Genomic DNA, 16581 nt, shown 5'->3' with positions numbered 1-16581 from the left:
TGTTTCTAGATATTGTCAAATGTCTACTGGGAAGGAAAACTGCCCCCAGGTTGGGAACTGCTGGTTTAAACAATAAGTATTCAAGACAAAGGACTCTTTTTGCTCATATCTAACAAAGTAGAGGTTTATCCACGTGGACTGCATACATGATTCTGATATACTAATTAACTCTTATATAACAAATATATAAAATCCCACCAAAGACATGGTGTCAAGCTGAATGCTTACCTATATGTTTTGCCAATATTATTCATTTAGTTCTACTGCCGGACCCATGTAAAATAGCACAATTAGTTTAAATAACACATAGATGACAATAGCTAATGGTCAATGATGTTAATCAATCTCTTTCCTAATTAGCTGGTTAAAATAGAATCTTTTATCCTATCATCAAGCATTTCTGTTTATCAACCTGCTTAGAATTATGCAAATGAGACCATATAACCTGCTTTTTCAAATTCTGCCCAATTAATGAATTACTGGATCAAATGAGGGATGTATCCCTTGCAAAGGAACAGATCATACCCCTCCCCACTTCCGCCTGATTTACTAAAAATCATTGAATTTTACATTTAAAACAGGTAAAATTTTGGCATGTAAATTATGCCTCAATAAATTTTTTTTTAATTTTTTTTAAAAAATAGCAAATGCCTCTAATGTCTATAATCTCTTTCTGCTGCTGAAGAAATTAGCCTTTCTAAGCATCATGTTTTATGCTTGGACCTCAGAAAAGACCTCTGCTAATGCAGAGGTATCTACTGAATTAACACAATTGCCATTAGGATGGGACACTAAACAGTTTTTTTATTCCTTAAAATATCCATGTTTGGTCGGTATCATATTACGATGGCGAGAACTGGTGTTTCAGCTGCACTATGCTTCCCTGCCTGGAGAGTAATTTCACAAGCTTAAAAACCTACATAGAGCAGGTGAAAATGAATCCCATTTTCCTTGCGTCATTTGTCCGGTCAGTGTTTTCAACCAATTTATCACATGTGCGCCCTTGTACTCAGCACTGTGAATAACAAGATGACCAGGACAGTCCTTACCTTTGCAGAGTTTAAAATTTATTTAAGAAATCAAATGGGAATGCTTTTTAGGAGAGAGTTTAGATTTTGACATGTTGAAATTTATATTTTAAAGCAAATGCAAATAGTTTGGAATTTATTATCTATTATTTTAAAAACCCAGAAACCTGAACTTAGTAAGAATTGGAATTGGGTATTTTGTATTTGTCAGAGCGGAGGTCTAGGAGGAGAATAGGGGCATCAGGAGACAAACACTCCAAGAAGGGGAAGAAGCTCCCTGCACAGTTACACCGTCCAGCTTGGCCCAGTTCTCCCCACTGTGCACTTCTTTTCTTTTTCAGGTCATTCCATTTGAGACTGGAGGAAGCAGAAGCCATGACTTTAAGACACGAGGGCCCAGTCTTTCCATTGAGAGTACAGTGGAGAATTAATGCCATTATCTTGGTAATTTATGGAGCTCAAGTCATAATACCTAAGGAAGGGCAGAACAGGTTTCTGCACATTCAATCCTATTTGTAGAGTTCCTATCAAGGACTGGTCCACTCTCCTTCAGACCCCATTGGGTGATGCTGTGAATTACTTAAGATGAAAAGAACAAAGTCTTTGATCTCCAAAGACCTTCTAGATAACTGGAAAGCTTTTCAATTCACTTGCCCTGTGTATCATGGCTTAAAAAATAACTTATTTTGCAGTCTCCGGGGCAAGAAAACGTGTTATTTACAAGGCCTGGTTATTCATTTAAATCTAGCGTGTCCAGTTAAAGCAAGAGCTCAGTCTGACCAAGTGGTGGGGTTCAGTGGATAGAGACTTGAACTGGGACACAGGGGATCCAGGTTTGAAACCCCTAGGCTGCCAGCTTGAGCGTGGGCTCATCCAACTTGAGTGCAGGCTCATCAGCTTGAGCGCAGGGTCGCTGGCTTGAGCCCAAAGGTTGCTGAGTTGAGCCCAAAGTCACTGGCTTGAGCAAGAGGTCACATGCTCTGCTATAGTCTCCCACCACCACCCGTCACGGCACATATGAGAAAGCTATCAATGAACAACTAAAATGCCGCAACAAAGAATTGATGCTTCTCATCTCTCTCCCTTCCTGCCTGTCTGTCCCTATCTATCTCTCTCTCTGTCTCTCTTTCTGTCTCTGTCACACACACATATACACACACACACGCACACACAAAAGAGGTCAGAAAATATTTATTGAATAAATGAGTGAATCAATAGACATTCTGCCAATGTGAAGATAAAAATGGGTTATCCCAGATCCTTATATTTTTAGACATTTTTATATTCAGGTACTTTCTTGTTTAGTTTCTCATTTTCTCCCCAAGTCAACCCAGAGTAAGGTGAAAGAGGTAATGATCTCAATCTTATTTTAGACTGACCTTCAGAAACCCAAGACCACACATTTATCAAGTTATAGAGTGAGTGACAAATCCATGTGGACCTTATAGTCCAATCACAATAGAATAATAGATTAGGGGCCTGACCCACACATGGTTCTAGGGTTGGAAGGACTTGGTAGGTCAAGGAGAAAGTCCTACCACATCTCCCTTTGCAGTGGGAAAGCAATTAAAAAAATTCAGCAGACTAGTGGCAGCTGGAGCATTGGCAAGTTCCTCAAGAGAAGGCCTGTAAGCCATGTCATAGGCCAAGAAGATGGATGGGGCCCATTTAGGCACCGGGGCTGACATATAAATGGAATCCTGCTCAGTTTGACTGCCCTTTCTTCAAAGATGTCATTGACAGATGAGTATCTAAATGTTTTTGTTTAAAAATGAAAACAAGGGAAAAAAAAAGACTAAAACAAAACAAGAAACTCTTTCTACTCCAAACAGACACATGTAGCCAACGGACACGAGAATTCCAGATCGGGCCTGGGAGTGCCCAGGCCTTTCAAAATAGTCCTTGATAATTATTTGCAAAATTGTATACCTTTCTTTTCAGATAAATTTCAATTTAACACAAGGATTTCACTGAAACCCCAAATTACTGCCAGTTGGCTATATCCCATCTGCTGTTGGAGGCACCCTGGTGGGGGGACAAGCCTGCTTACATATTCCATGTACACCTGCCAAAACAAGGCTTCTTCCCCAATTAAAATGACCCTTTTTATTTTAGAGTGGTAAACAATGTCTACTTAATTTGAGGAAAATACATAGAAGAAAGTTCTGGAGCCCAGTTGCACAGTGACATGACTGTGAGTCAGAGTCAGTGACACTGGGGGAGGTGCTGAAGAGGCCCCTCAGTGTTCGGAGACAGAAAAGTCCTCCTGAGGTCACTGCCTTCGTGGTGCTGCATCCATGGCAGCCATCAAGATCAAACTGAGCAAATCTGTTTTGTCTTTTGCCTACCCAATCCACTATAAAAAGAAAGGTTAATAATCACCAGTTTTAAAAGTAAGAACTAAATAAAGTTCCTCAGATAACCTTGCTTCTTTACCTTGCTCTGTAATTATCTTTTGGAAAGGGGGACTGGCTGACACTAACTGAATGGCAATAAACAGGAGGCTGTCTCTGCCATCCAGGCAAGGTGGGCCAAATCTGCTGTGGTCTCTGGCCAGCTGTCTGACTCAACAGTAGGCAGCAACCCCTTTGGAAAACTCATGTCCTTCTCCAGACTGAATGTTCAATACCCAGGTTGTGTCCATGTTTCACCTTTACTCAGCCAAATCGCCATTTACAAAATACAAGGTATTTAAAAACATTTGGGCATCGTGTATGAATGTGGCCAAAGGTGGCTTGGATGGGCACAGTATCTCAGGGTCAACACAGAACGTCCTTCGTGATGACTGGACGAGAAACCCAAGGAAAAGGTTTTAAAAAGAAATTTTAAACAGCAGGCAGGCAGCTGTGGTCAGAGCATGTCACTGACGGGTGCTGCATGGGGCCCGGCCGCAGGGAGACAACGTGCCCGCAGAGCGAGCTTCGGGGTCAGCCCGGAGGTACACCTGGCTGACTGCCTTTGCGCACAAATAAATTCTGTTGAGTAAAAATAATGATCCTGTGCAGAGGTCCTCAAGGAACATGAGACCCCAAGTGACAAAAGTTTAAGACAGCAGCCGTGACTCCTCAGAGTCCTTATCTCCTGGCTGATTAGTTACAGGTCTGCCTAGTTCAAGATGAGCTACAAGTCAGACACATACGGCTGTCTTCCTAGCCATATCGACTGACCCTTAAATAACCAGGGCAACTGCCCCAAATCTTTCAATATATGTGAATATTATAATTGTGATGTATAGGCTATGGCAGAGAGAAAGTGGCCAAGAAAACCAGTGATTCCCAGCCAAAGAACGACCACTTCAAACAAGTCTGCTCTATTACACTCCTTCCCACAAACATGTGAGACAACGCAGAAGTTGATGTTCAAAGTCACCCTCCAGCACCCCATGTTGGGGGACACTACTCTACTTTGAAATGACTCCCTTCGGTAAATCTAGCTAATGTCAGGATGGTGCTTGGAAGGTCTCATCCAACAAATAACTGATGGATTCCACAATTATTTATCAGAAATAGAGGAAGTTCCAGGCGTGCTTTTAAGCTCCCTTTTTCTCAACAGCTGTCCTCTGGGAAGGGCTTGTGGCAGTTTCTGGCCCTTCAGGCCAAACACCGCCAGGGAAAGCCCCAGTTAGCCACAGACATTTACTGACACTGAGAGTAAGAGAGATGGGAAAAGCCAGAAACAGGTCTTTTTTTTTTTTTTTTTTCCAATTCAAGACTCTCAATCCTAAAATGTTTTGGCTTTCTCAAATTCGGCACCTGCAGATATATTTAACTTTAATTCCTCAGGGGGATTAGGGTGATGAAAATCTTAGGCTCACTGGAGAAGGGCACATTTCAGCTTGTGTTCGCCTAAAACAAACCCACAATCTCCTGTGTGCCCCCTGTGATCCTAATGACGGGGAGTGCGAGGGCTGGCGGCCCCTTCACATGAGCATGCTCCTGACGGCCCGGAACGTCACCCCTGCACAGCCCAGCAATTTCTTACTGGCTCGGAGTTTAAGGATAACCGTTCCGGGAAAGATTTCTGTTTTCACATCAAATACAACCAGCTGTTAGAGCCTTGGATCAGAGGAGATGACACCAAACTGAAAAGGGAAAAATTTAATTTTTTTTCCTTTGAAAACCAATTTCTGGTACACAGAAGTAACTGACTGGCAAGATACGTGGATGCCTTGCTCGTTTTATATTCATCGATTGAAATCCACGACTTACCTGCCACCACAGGCGACTTCCGTTCGTCCAGGAGCTGGATGGAGGTACTCGCTGTCACCACATTGCTTTTGTTGACTGTCCCTGTAAGGAGAAAACCCCAAAGGGAGATAGTCAGAGTGCACACATTAAGGGAGTAATCTACTGGCTCACAGCCACCAGTGCTGCAGATGGTGCTGGTGCCCGCTTGCCAGCACCCAGAGCGGGCCTGCTCCCTCCACAGAGCTGGGGGCCAGTCGTCCCCACGGAAGGAGTCAGTGACTCACAGCCACCAGTGCTGCAGATGGTGCTGGTGCCCGCTTGCCAGCACCCAGAGCGGGCCTGCTCCCTCCACAGAGCTGGGGGCCAGTCGTCCCCATGGAAGGAGTTAGTGCACCAAGTCATGACCGCGGACTCTGGGGAACATGCAGCCGCTCCCATCAAAGTTATTGACCACCATGGAGGGAGCACATTTTTCTCTAATTTGTGGTTACTAATTGCAGTGTTTACTTGTGTCAGTAATCATATTTATACTGCCTTTCTAAATATAGCCATGGAGAACTGCATGAGAAAAAGTTTTGAAATTATTTTACAAGGAGTTGAGAACTTTCGGTCAGATTTGTTGGTGAAACTTGACTGATTTATACAATTCTAATGTTAAGTCCAGTTTTTTTTTTCTTCAAAAACCATTCTAAGTGGGGATGGAGCTGGAATGTATCCTTACTACAAACTCTTCTTAATGTGGTAACAATAAGGCATGATTATTAAGAGATTTTCAATTGCTAACAATGGTTCCAATACCCATGAATTAAAAGATGCTGAACACAAATTCCTAGCCAGTTTCCGCCTCATAAAAGATGTTCAGTGAATGTGAGTTAAATGGAATCAATTGAATTGAGAAGCAGGGAGAAAGCAGGCCTGAATTTGAATACCCTTATGACCAAAACAATTAAGAATTTCTCCTGGCCCAAGTCTAAGCAGTAATGAAAACCAGCTTCTTTTCCATTGTGTACAGGTATCCAGCGCACAGTCAAAAGAGAGAGAGGGAGAGAAAGAGAGAGAGCTCCACGAGAGCACAGTGATTTTTAACAATTTCCCCTGAATCTAAAGGGGCCATGGAATCTCCTAAGATATTATGTCATCCATAGCTTTACCATGAAAAAGGTAAATTCCTTTTCATTATATGATCTCATTGAATGTTAAATGAAAACTCCACTTGCCAAAGCCAATTAGACAACAGCCTTAATTAATCAGAATTCTTTTCCCCAGACATAATTCTTTGTAGGAAAAATGGTGAAAAGTAACAAAGCACACTGAAACAAGACGCTATCGCACACGCACGTGTGTGCACACACAGCGCTTTGGAGGATGCTCCGTCACAGCTCCTCTCTGTCCAGTTTCTGGCAAAAGCTCCTCTGTCACAGAGAATGACTTAGTGATTCCAGTCAAGATCTATTAAGCTAAGTTCTATTTTTTTTTCTTTAGAAGACAAGGGGGAAAAAAAGGTATCATGAGATTACAATGATAAAAAAAAGATATTATTGTAGGTTTGCAGTAGAATGAGAAGGTCCATGGTTGATATTTTCAGCAATAAAGTATGACATTGATAACAAAAAGAAAGATCCCTGGTCATCTGGAAATTTATGCTTGAGAACACACATGCATATCAGTGTGGGTGCACACAGCCTATTGGCAAAGGAGCACTGGCTCTAAGATTCTTAGTTCAGATGAAACCTAATTAATATTCTTGTTGAAAATCCCACTGAAAAAGGGAATTTTCTACAATAACATTTTGCCTTTTCTGAAATATCTTTTTTAATGAGGGACCTTTTTTAGTGAGTCCATTCAACTAATTATTAGACAACTCTTGTCAACATGTCTTACTGCCGATTTCAAAAGAACTTTTTCTGAAGGTGTTTTCATTCACGACAAGAAAGAGGCTTTGACACTAAGCATCAGAGAGCCTACACTAGGGTTGACTTAGGTATGCTTGTATGAGGTTAATACAAAGGGCCCTGATGGAAAACATAAGCACTGACTTAACTGTCCAAAGCAATCCAAGGTCACGGAGCTGGGTCTTACTCATTTCTGACGTGTCTACGATGCACAGAGCCTCATACAGAATGAGCACCACCAATACTGGACATATGAGACAAGAAAAGGCCAAGGACAGTTGGAAAGCATTTCTAGTTTGGCTTGCTTCTAAAACTGGTTGAAATAAGACAGTGTGCAGTTCTTTTTTGAAGGGGCAGGAGTGACTTTATTTTATAATATCATACAATCTCAGGACTGGGAAAATCATTGGCTACACGCCATCTTTTCATTGGTCACTGCAGCCATCTGTCAGGAGAGCACAAGGCTGGACAAATCTTAATCCTTACTCCTACATCTTAATTTTTTTAAATTTAATATCTTGGGGTGACACTGGTTCACAAAACTACAGTTTTCAAGTGTACAACTCAATAAAAGATCATCTGCACCCTGAATCATGTGCCCATCTCCCAAAGCAAGGTCTCTTTCCGTCCCCGTTTCTCAACCCCCTTTGTCCACCTCCACCTCCCCCTGCCCCCTTTCCCTCTGGCTGTCACCACCCTGTTGTCTGTGTCTGTGTGTTATACACATACATGAGTTTTTGCTTAATCCCTTCACTTTCTTTCATCCAGTTCCTCAATCTCCCACCCCTCTGACAGCTGTCTGTCTGCCCCAAGTGTCCATGTCTCTATTTCTGTTTTTTTTTTTCATCACGTTATATTGTTCATTAGATTCCACATATAAGTGAAATCATATGGTACTTGTCTTTGTCTGACTGGCTTATTTCACTTAGCATAATGATCTCCAGGTCTACCCATGCTGTCACAAAAGGTAAAATTTCTCTTTTTACTTCTTTTTTATGGCTGAGTAGTATTCCACTGTATAAATGTACCACAGCTTTTTTATCCACTTCACTGATGGGCACTGAGGCTGTCTCCAGATCTTGGCTATTATAAATAATGCTGCAACAAACATAGGGGTGCATATATCCCTTTGAATCAGTGTTTCAGGATTCTTAGCATATATATTGCACTCAGAAATGGGATCATTATGTCAAAAGCCAGTTCCATTTTAAATTTTTTGAGAAAATTACATACTGCTTTTTGCAGTGGCTGCACCAGTCTGCATCTCCACCAACAGTGCACTAGGGTTCCCTTATCTGCACATCCTCGCCAGCAGTTGTTATTTGTTGATTTATTGATAATAGCCATTCTGACAGCCATGAGGTGATATCTCATTGTGGTTCTAATTTGCATTTCTCTAATGATTAGTGACATTGAGCTCTTTTTCTTATGTCTATTGGCCATCTGCATGTCCTCTTTGGAGAAGGATTTAAATCAGTCCAGTTCTGCTGGGGAATTGTGGGCCTCCAAAATGATGTGACTTGTGGAAGGTTTTGGCAAGGATGTTATGCCTGTCTGAACTTTCTCTAAGTAGGGCCAAGACAACATTAAAAAGAAAAAAATCTACTGACAAGTTTGTATTGAAATTCCACATGGTACAAAATAACAGTCCTGCTTTTAAAATGCTCTTTGCAAAACTTGATTAAGCAAAAAAGAGCTTCATTTTATTTGGGGTTGTTGCAGTTATAGGACAGGTCACCGGTCAGTGCTGGGCTGACAGCGTTGCTGCTTGAGGCTGACTGTGGCTCCCCTCAGCCCTCAGGCAGATGCCCCGCACTCTGCAGGCACCGTCCAGCCACAGGGCCTGAGGACAGAGCCCTGCCGCCGGCCAGGACACCCACCTGTGCTGAAGGGGATGGAGTAGACGAAGCTCCCTGGAATCTGCTCGGCAGCTCTTCGGTACCAGAGAGGGAAATGGTCTGCATTGAAAATGTTCTCCTTGTCCCCGGCTTTCAGGAAGTCCCTTGAAATGGAAAGGAAAAAGAAGAGTATGGTGTCACTCAGCAAGGAGAAGTCGACGTGCCTACATCCCAACAGCCCCTGTCGGACAGAATGATGCTTGCATCAGAGCCCAGCCTGCCGTTCTCCGGGGGCCTCTGTAACCCTGTGTGCCCAGTTGGTTAAGACATGTCTTGCAGAGCCCTGGCAGCCAGAATCCCAGTGGGTGAACTGATTTTCCCCAGTCATCTAGTGAACTAATTATCTTAGCATCAGAAGCAAGCAGGCAAAGCCTCCAGCAATCATATCAGAAAGCTCTGTCCTGCCTTAAAATCCGCTATATGGACAGACACCCTTGGGAGGAGTAACTTCTTAAGTATGTAGATCTCACTCTTAGGAAAAGTATAAAGGAGGTAAAATGGGGCCATGTGGGCATCTTTGCTCGCCTCCTTCATCCCCTCCCTACTCTCCAGAAGGGACTGCTCCCCTCTGTCAGTCCCTCACTGTCCCATCCCCCCCCCCAGAAATCTCTCTGGAAGGCTCCATGCACTCTCCTCCCCATCTTTTCTTGTCAATGCCACATTCACTCCAAGGTGGACCTCACATACCCACAGACACCTGCATGCTCTGACCCCACGCTGGGGCCCCCAGCCTCAGTCCCTCTCACTGTCTCCTCTTCCCACGGCTTTATCAGCACAGTTCCCATGCCTCCATCCCAAGCCTCCCACGATCTGCGAGGAAAGGAACTTTTGTTCACGTTTTTGCATCCGTTCTCAGCCCTTAGCAGACCGAAGTCCCAGTGAGTGTGTGCTGCTTGACTTAACCCCAGAATCACGTTTACTTTCCAGTACCTGAGTGCCTTGTCTAGCTAACAAGATACAACTCAGGGGTGGAGATAACTGTCTGGTTGACCCACACTTTGCACAGAGCTCCAGGAGGGAGACCGATCAGGGGACAATGTATATGCAGGGGAAAGGTCACTAGCCGAACTGAATGGCACCATTTTCAATGTAGCAGTTTGCCGCATAGAGTAGGATCCTATATAGAGCAATGATTTTCACCTTTCTCATCTCACAGCACACAAAAACTAATTACTAAAATTCCTGCAGCACACCAAAAAATATATTTTTTCCTGATATATAAAAAAAAACATAACATGTGTCTCTTCTGTTTAGTTGGGAGACGCTTGTAACCACATGGAGGAAGGTGCCCTTGTCATGCAGGTGCTAGAGTGGGTCCTTCTGCAGTCATGGTAGGTGGGATAACAGTTGGGTTAGAAGGTGTGAGGTGGTCCTCACTTGGACTGAGGAAGACATTCGAGCTTTAGGGATGGGGTGTGATATAGGTCTGGAACTCTGCACATCTGGGTGGCTAGTGTCTTCAGGGATAGCAAGCAGGAGCCCACAGTTTTGTGGTGTGAATGTGAGAGAGTCTGGTTACCAGGAACCCTGGAGGTCACTGGCAATGACCAATGAGTGACTCAGAGGAAGCAGGAGGGAAGGACCCAATTTCACAGAACCTCTAAAAATATTCTTCAGGGAAGTTGGTGCTGTGTGAGACAGGTCTAAATTTTAGGCAGAGCTGAATGACCTCGAGTGAGTTCCTTGGGTCAGTTACTGAGTCTCTGAACCCTGTATACTCATCTACAGAATGAGAATAATAATATTACATGTACTAAGACCCATGAGAATTATGTAGCCCTGTGCCTGATCAGGTGGTGGCACACTGGATAAAGCATTGGATGGCGATGCAGAGAACCCAGGTTTGAAATCCCGAGGTAGCTGGCTTGAGTGCGGGCTCATCTGGTTTGAGCACAGCTCATCAGCTTGAGCCCAAGGTCACTGACTTGAGCAAGGGGTCACTCAGTCTGCTGTAACCCCACAGTCAAGGCACATATGAGAAAGCGATGAACAACTAAGGTGCCGCAATGAAGAACTGATGCTTCTCATCTCTCTCCATTCCTGACTGTCTGTCCCTATCTGTCCCTTTCTCTCTCTCTGTCTCTGTCACAAAAAAGAAAAAAAGAATTATATAGCCCTGTAAGGGAGAAGGCTAAGTAAACCAAAGAGGGCTCCAAAAAATAGTTGGGGTTCTGAAAGCCCAGGAGTTTCTTTCATTCTTTGTGATTTGAATGGAAGCTATAAAGAGCTCATCTCTAAACGTTAGGGCTTTGAGGGATCAAGAGCAGTAACTATGCCACAGAGGTCCCCATCACCACTGTTGTGTGTGCTACCTGACATCCAAGAGGCCACATTCAGAACAGACTGTTAATACTGGGGATGATGACAGGTTACAGAGCCCATGAACTATAGCTGAAATATTTCCAAAAGCAGGTGGTGAGAATAGGAGATGGAATCCCAGTACAAGTTAGTTCTGGGATAAGAACTTTGTATTATTTAGTACTGTCCCCAAAACTTTGACCTCTTCCTTATATGTCTTCTTTAAGAAAAATATTCTAAAAGCTTTCTAGTCCTGGGTAATAGAGTCTATTCAGTTAATTGGGTCTCAATGGATACCATTTGATTAGAGGGAGTAGGCAGGTCTAAGACCCTAAGACAATAGAACTCAAGGTGTCTGTGTATGAATCGATAATCTATGTTTCTTGAAGACCAGTGAATTATTTCATCCATCTAGATATCTAATGAGTGCCCACTTTGAGCACTGCAATATCACAGAAAAGAGAACTCATAATTGTAGGTATTTCTATCTTCCCCAAGCAGTTTTATATCTATAACTTTTTGGTCCCCACAAGAAGTCAGGGAGATCATCACCCCCATTTTTCAGATGCACAGAGTGAAGGCAATAAGTGAGGCAAGCCAGCTGCACATCCCAGTAGCTCTGAGTGCCATGTGCTCGTCCTTCACCTGCCATGAGAACACAGATAACAGACCAGCAAGGTGCCGCATTCTGTGGTTATCTTCCTGTTTGTTTTAATCCCAAAACAGAAGAAGCCTTCCTTTTGGAACATTAGATAACCTATCCCTATATCTCCCTGTGCCTGTCTGGACCCTACAGGGACAAGGCAATGCGCATCTTGACACTTCTGTTTCTTCTTAGGCACCTACCCTCAGGAAAAATAACTGTTCAAGGGGAAAGGGTGAAAGAGGGCTTGAACAACGATTAAATCACAACCATAGTCAACTTCCTAAATGACATATTTGAGATGGTGAAAAAGAGAGTTTAAGAATAGGAATGAAAAGCAAGTCCACAAAACACCTAAAAAATCTATTGATCTGCCACAGACCAGGCTTGATTTTATGAGGTCATCTGGTTGTGTCAGGGCCCTGACTCACAGAGGCAGGGCACTGCTGACCTGGGTGTGATGGGAGGACCTCTCTGTGGTTATCCCCCACCAGGCACCCCAGGAAGCAGGGTGTGCGAGGTCCTCCTGGAACCTCTGAACTCCCACACATACACTTCTCAAACTTTTCAGCCTCAGCCTCCATTTGTCCCTGACCTAATAAGGTCTCTTGCTTCAGACGAAAGGAATTGAGAAAACTTATTAACAGGCTCAGAAAAGACTTCTTAGGTTCACACCAGCTCTGGACAAACACCTACATAAGGGGTTCAGGCCGTGTGTCTCTCTGAAGACACAGGGACTGAGCATGGTTCCAGGACATCCGGGTCCTAGATCTGGCGGTGCTCTGCCCACTGTCCATCTGGGTCTCTTTGGAAGCACAAGGAAACACTGTGCAACTGAGTGACACCAGACGGCCCATGCTGGGTGGGGCCCGCAGGCCCTCGGGCAGGGTGCAGAGGCACAGAGGTTTATCAAAACGCACACAAACAAATAAACAAGAGACGTGAAACACTGATTCCTGGGACAGGCAGGGATTCCTCAGCAGAGCTGCACAACAGCTGAATTCCCTGAAGCCATTCATCAGGGATCGAGTCATCCTCCCTCTGGCTGCCCACCCCACACCCCCACCCCCGCCCCAGCAGCCGCACCATCTCCAGGGCTCTGCAATGACTCACCAGGGAGGGAGAGGACTCCAGGACGGTGGACAGAAGCCAAGCAGCCTAAAGAACAAAGGGTTGTGGAAGGGCCAACGGGCAGGTGAACACACACGCTGGGGCCCCCATGGTAGAACAGAGAGGGAAAATGTCAACAGGCCGGGGGTGGCCTGAATTTTGTTTCTACCAGTGGTGGAATCAAGAAATGAAATAAGCTTCCCTTTGAACATCCCGTCTCAGGATCTCCCGGGGCCCCACAGAGGATCCCTCTTTCTTACTGATTGGTGAGCTGCTCAGCCCCGACAAACAGGTTGATTCTCGAGAGGCCGGTGCGGGTGCCGAGGAAGGCGACCTCCACGCCCTTGTCAGAGTTCCTGAAACAGAGCAGCGGGTGTCAGGGGGGTTCTTCCAGACAGTAAGCACATAATGGCTTTCGCATTTAAGATTCATGGAATCTTTCGAAACCCGAAACGTAAAAAGAAATTATAGAAACATGCTCACACACCAAGCACAGAATGCAAACTCTTTCCACTTATAAAAGTTTTCACCCTGATTCTGGCAAGAAAATCTAAGAACTTCCTGACAGCAAAGGCATCGTGAGGAAGTGCACCCCCAAAGCTAAATGAGCACACCTTTATCTGCAGTTTCCGGGTGTGTGTTCAGAGGGAGCAGGCTGCGAATGAGGACAGCTGTAAGGAGAGGAACATACCCTGAAAGCGAGCTTTTCGCATTGCGGCTACAAAGTCTATTTCAGGTCCTAAGACCATTTGTGGAATCTGTCATTAGTGAAACTAACCAACTGAGCCACAGAATCAAATTTGCAGCATCCCACAGCCTGGAAATGTCTAGGACTTGAATTTAAAGCCACTTGGGGGCACTAATTTGTAACTTCCACCAGAGCACAGGCCTTATCCTCGCCACCAACCCCAAAGAAATGCGTAAAGAAGTGTCTTCTTCACCTAGCCCTGCAGACACCATTCATAGGAACCCAAAGTGTAGCCTTAACAAGAAAAGTCATTTGCAAATTCACTGAAGAGCTTTTTCAACTTTTGAGGTGACTTTTAGGTTTGAATGTATTCTTTAGGATTATGCAATGCATACGTCTTTTTTTTAAAAAATCAAATGGTTTTCTCAACAAATACATCATTTTGTTTTTAATAAAAGTATGAAGAGAATACTGATTACAGAGTTTGCTTCCCTGCCCGAGATGCTAGTAACGGTTTGATCTGAAGCATTATCCATGTCATCTGCAACATAAGATCATTTGGTTAACTTTGATGGTAGTCAAAGTGGTCACTGCTACCTGTAAGTAGTTAAGGGGTGAACAAAAGCCAAGACCATGCATTTGTTTCTGTTCCTAGCCAATACCGAATCGGAAAGACAGTCCGCAGGATCAGGAACAGATGTGGACTACAAAACAAGCTACCATTTTGGAAATCTTTAGCATGCGCTCCCGCATGAGTCAGCAATCTTTGCAGTTTCATGAAAGCCTAAAAGGAACATTTCCACATTCACTAGAGAAGGCAATCACAGGAAAGGCTTTGACTCTTTCCCGACATCCCAGCGGATAAGATCCACATATGTAAGCATTCCAAAACCACACCAAATCTAATGAAAATGGTAGTCTCTCTTTGGGACATCAGGCTCATGCATGAAATGGCCTACCTCATGTCTCTCACTGGAAGACTTATAGTCATTTTGACCTTAAAATGTCTAGAAAAGAACTTTGGCCAAGTCCAGTCCCAAACCTGTTCTGCATTGCTTCCCATCCTAGGAAATATTACCAAGTTATTCATGTCATAAACCTGGGAATGGTCCTTGACAGTTCAGCTGCCTCCTCTCACACAACAAACCCACCATCAAGTCCTGAGGGTCTTATGTCTGAAGCGTGCCACATGGGCATCTCTCCTCTCTGTGCCCACTGCCACTGCCGTGTCCAAGTGGCAAATTCCTGGGAATGCAGTAGGAGCCACTACTATTATTCTTATCCCATTACAATCCATTCTCTACATAGCAGTAGAAGGATCTTTAAAAATACAAATTTAATCATGTCTTCTTAAAACCTTAAAATGTCCTTCTTAAAATCCTTCAATGATTTTCCAATACTCTGAGTATAAAGTCCAAAAATTTTTAACTTGACTCCCAAGGTCCTGAACCACCTGTCCCCTCTGTAGCTTCTTCCCCTAATATGTTCCAATCTACCCTCTGTTGGCCTTTTAAAAATTCTCATGTGTCAAATACTTTCTTACCTCAGGGCCTTTGCACATGCTGTTCTAATTCTTTGTTGTGCTCCCCAACCCTTGAAATAGTGCCTGCTCAGAAAAGCCTTCCCTGTCTTCCAACTCCACTCTAGGTCTTGTTACATACAATCTATATGTCTTTCTTTGTCCTTCAACACAGTTGTAACAATTCTTAATAACATGGCACACTGTATATGGCAGGTACCATGATGGCAATAAGGACCATGTTTAATTGAGTTACCTCAACACCTAGCCCCATCCCTGCCACATAACAACCATGTAAACAATATTTAGTGAATGAATGAATGAATGGAAAACAAGAGCAGAATGAATAACAGACAGGACAGAAGAGATTATACAGAAGGAAAGATAAAAGGAAATAGGAAAGAGGACTGAATAACATATGACGTGAAGGCATCAGAAAGAGAAATGCCTTTTCTTACAATTTTTAATATTTAACAGCCCACTTAAAATAGTAGTAATAAATAAATAAATAAAATAATACTAATAAGCTGCTGCAGTTCTTGCCCTCGCCTTTGACGACAGCCACCCTGGCCCACCCCACCCCCAACATCCTCCACTTTGGAAATGAAACCGCAGGGTTACATCTGACATCCTAATGAAACAGAGCTCTTACTCCCCCAGCCCACTCACAGGCTAACCTGGCCCGGGGCCCAAGTTCCCCAGACTGTGAAGTAGAGGCAGCCATGGTAGGGCAGGAAGCTAAATGCTCCTTCCGCCCCCCCCCCACCCCACACCCCTCTTCGAAGTGTCACCCTACCTCAGCATACCAAATTTCATGTAATGTTAAAACTCAAACAAATTATATGTCAAACCCAGTAGCTTGCCATCCAAGCCCCAGCCGCTAATCTGCTCTAGCTCTTGTGGTTTGGAGCTTTGGGGAAAATTAAAGAACTTTAACACCAGGCTCCTAAAACAGTTTAGTTCTTAAACTATAACCATATTTTGGACTGTTTGTGGGGAAATGGCCATGAAAGGGGGACACGTGCAACCACTTACTCAGATTTGTTGAGGGCAAGGCTGGTCCAATAAGCTTCAATGGGAGCACTCACCACGGCATCGAAAAGGACTTCCTGTATCAGTTCTTTGTCACCTGTTGGGAGGGACAGACTCAAGAAGATGGCTTTGGCCAGGCCCCACAGAGGGGCAGGAGAGACACTCACCAGGCTCATTCCTCAGTATCTGTGGCTGCCCCCTCAACAACGTGTAAAGCAACACATTGTAAACGTGTGTAAAGCAATACTCGAACCTCCCATCAGCCGAAAAACTGGAAGTCTGCCTC

General features: G+C 44.0%; 1 protein-coding gene across 1 annotated transcript in view; it reads right to left on the bottom strand.

Moving 5' to 3' along the window:
- Positions 1-16581, bottom strand: part of CACNA2D3 (calcium voltage-gated channel auxiliary subunit alpha2delta 3) — a 1003844-nt gene that overhangs the window by 171640 nt on the left and 815623 nt on the right. Inside the window, exons 24-27 of the mRNA XM_066244394.1 lie at positions 16299-16392; positions 13317-13412; positions 8988-9109; positions 5237-5317 (exon numbers count right to left, since the gene is read on the bottom strand). Of these exons, the coding sequence (XP_066100491.1) occupies positions 5237-5317; positions 8988-9109; positions 13317-13412; positions 16299-16392 (393 nt within the window). The remainder of the gene's footprint in view (positions 1-5236; positions 5318-8987; positions 9110-13316; positions 13413-16298; positions 16393-16581) is intronic.

Source organism: Saccopteryx bilineata, chromosome 10 (assembly GCF_036850765.1).
Source record: "Saccopteryx bilineata isolate mSacBil1 chromosome 10, mSacBil1_pri_phased_curated, whole genome shotgun sequence".
In the NCBI taxonomy this organism is placed as follows: Eukaryota; Metazoa; Chordata; class Mammalia; order Chiroptera; family Emballonuridae; genus Saccopteryx; species Saccopteryx bilineata.
The sequence above is the reverse complement of the archived record's forward strand: the minus strand, read 5'-3'. Positions and strand labels throughout refer to the sequence as shown.